Source organism: Plasmodium reichenowi, chromosome 6 (genome assembly GCF_001601855.1).
Source record: "Plasmodium reichenowi strain SY57 chromosome 6, whole genome shotgun sequence".
Lineage (NCBI taxonomy): Eukaryota > Apicomplexa > Aconoidasida > Haemosporida > Plasmodiidae > Plasmodium > Plasmodium reichenowi.
In genome coordinates this window covers 1,198,072-1,200,571 of record NC_033651.1, presented here as the reverse complement: position 1 = coordinate 1,200,571, position 2,500 = coordinate 1,198,072, and the positions used below count along the sequence as shown (strand labels likewise).

Sequence of the window (2,500 nt, the reverse complement as noted above, 5' to 3'; positions counted from 1 at the left end):
GATAAATAATGTTAAAAATATGTTTATATTATTATTTAAAATTAAAACATCTTTATCTCTCATTTCAATCTTATAATATTTTATAAAAAGTAAAATGGAATGAATACAACAAGGTAAATTATAATTAACATCTTTCAAATAATTAAATATTAAAACGTCATTTTTCTTATAATCAGATTCTTTATAGAATTTCAAATGTGAATATATTATTATATTATACTGATCTGCTTTCATATTATCATTTTTATTATGAATATATATTTTTTTTTCATTATAACATAAAAAGGACATATTATAAAATTTATGGACATTTTCTTTTCTATATTGAAGAATCATATCTTCATTATTATTTATCAAATGATTACAACAAAATATTTGAAACGCATTTCCTTTTTTATCTCCTATCATCTTTCCATTTTTAACATGCATACACCATTTTAAGAATAAATCAAAATATGCCATATAAAAATTTTGAATAATTTTCCAAAAGGGAAAAAGGGAAGGTAATAATACCCTACAATTATCATAAGAACAAAGATTTTCATAATTCATTTTTTTATCATTATTCATATCATTATTTGGTTGGATGTTCCAAAAAGAATTTTCCTCAATTATATTAATTAATTTTAAAATTGTTTTATAATTAGAACAATCAATATCTTTTTCTTTTTGTATAAATTCTGATATGTAACATTTATTTATATGATAACTTAATGGTGATAAAATAATTAAAGAAGTATCGTTATTTTCATTTATATTAATTTTTTTTATTATTTTAATCAACTTTTCTTCACTTACCTTCTTATTTACTCTTATAAGAACAAATACAACATCTGAATTTAAATATATACTTTTCTTTAATAGTATATATAAATAAGAATAAGATACTATATTCTTTGAATATATTATAAATAACTTTTTCTTCCTTTTCCATCTTTTACTATGCATATTTTTAACATCCTCATATTTAATCTTTTCTAAAACAAATTCATCTATCTTTTCAGAAACATAATGTCCATTTAATATAACACCATTCATTATAATGAAAAGGGGAAAACAAACAGAAAAAAAAAAAAAGCAAAACAAAACAAAACAAACAAAACAAAGGTGAAAAAAGAAATGAAACAAATATGTAATCAATTTTGAATTTTTTTTTTTTATTCTATCCTTTATGTCTTTGAATAAATACACATATATATTGATATTTTAAAGATTTACAAATGTGTATAAGACTTGGGCTTGTATAGTTTTATATCAATATAGCAAAATATATTACTTCTTATTTTTCATAAATAACAAATATTTACAATTTTTTATATTTATCTCCATAATAAATTAAATGATTCTTCATTTAATATTCACCATTTTTTATATATTCTTCTAATAATATAATATATATATATATATATATATATATATATAAATATACATATGTATTTGTACAAATAACAAATATTGGTTCAAAAAAAATTATTTTAAACACCTAAAAATTTTTAGGTAATTTATTTAAACCCTTTAAAAAAAATAATAATACATATATATATATATATATATATATATAATATATATATTATAAATAAATAAAATATAATGGAATTTTTTTTTTTAATCCATGAATATATATTCAGCCTTCACAAAGGTAATAAATTTCTTAATATATATATCTTTATTTTAACAACAAATATTCAAAAAAAAAAAAAAAAAATTAATCTATTAATTCTAAAATATATATATTTATATATCCTTAATCAAAATTGGCTATTATAAAAAAAAAATATATAAATATATTAAAAATTATAAAAACACAATCTCTATAATAATAAATCATTACATTTTTAAAGGATCTCAAAAAAAAAAATTAAAATAAAAATAAAAAGTAAAAATAAACAAATAAAATAAAATAAAATATAATATAATATAATATAATATAATATAATATAATATAATATAATATAATAAAGGTATATCATTTTCAATTCATTTCGTTATATATACTTTTGTTCCTCCTTTAATTTAATTAACTTTTCTATCTTTCTTTAAACACAAATTAGCAAAGAATTATTTTCTCACATTTTTATAAAATGTTTCCAGTATAAAAGGTAAAATTTTCAATTCTCCACTTTTTTTTTCTTTCTTTCTTTTATGATTCATCAAAAGAATAACCTAATGATATTTTTATTTTATTCATGGTGTTGTAATTTTTCTTAACCTTAACATTTATATTAGTATTTTATTATAATTTCCTATTTTTTGTTCTATAAAAATAAGTATACACACAGAATGCGTAACTTTTTTATCATGTTGTATTTTTATAAAAAAATATTTATTCTATTTTAAAAGTAAAACTGTTGGAGTCTAAGGAAACATTTTATTAATAAAACATATTATATGTATTATTATATTGGTTATAAATAAATAAAAATATATATATATATATATATATATATATATATATATATATATATAAATATATATGTATAATATTATTATTTTAATCTAT

At 16.0% G+C, this 2,500-nt stretch overlaps 1 protein-coding gene across 1 annotated transcript in view; it reads right to left on the bottom strand.

Annotated features, from left to right (window-relative positions):
- PRSY57_0629100 (bifunctional methylenetetrahydrofolate dehydrogenase/cyclohydrolase, putative) overlaps positions 1–1,038 on the bottom strand; it is a gene marked incomplete at both ends in the record, with an annotated part of 1,962 nt that extends 924 nt beyond the window's left edge. The window contains one exon of the mRNA XM_012906664.2: positions 1–1,038. This exon is cut by the window's left edge and continues 924 nt beyond it. Coding sequence (XP_012762118.2) covers positions 1–1,038 — 1,038 coding nt within the window.
- Positions 1,039–2,500: the final 1,462 nt, after the last annotated feature.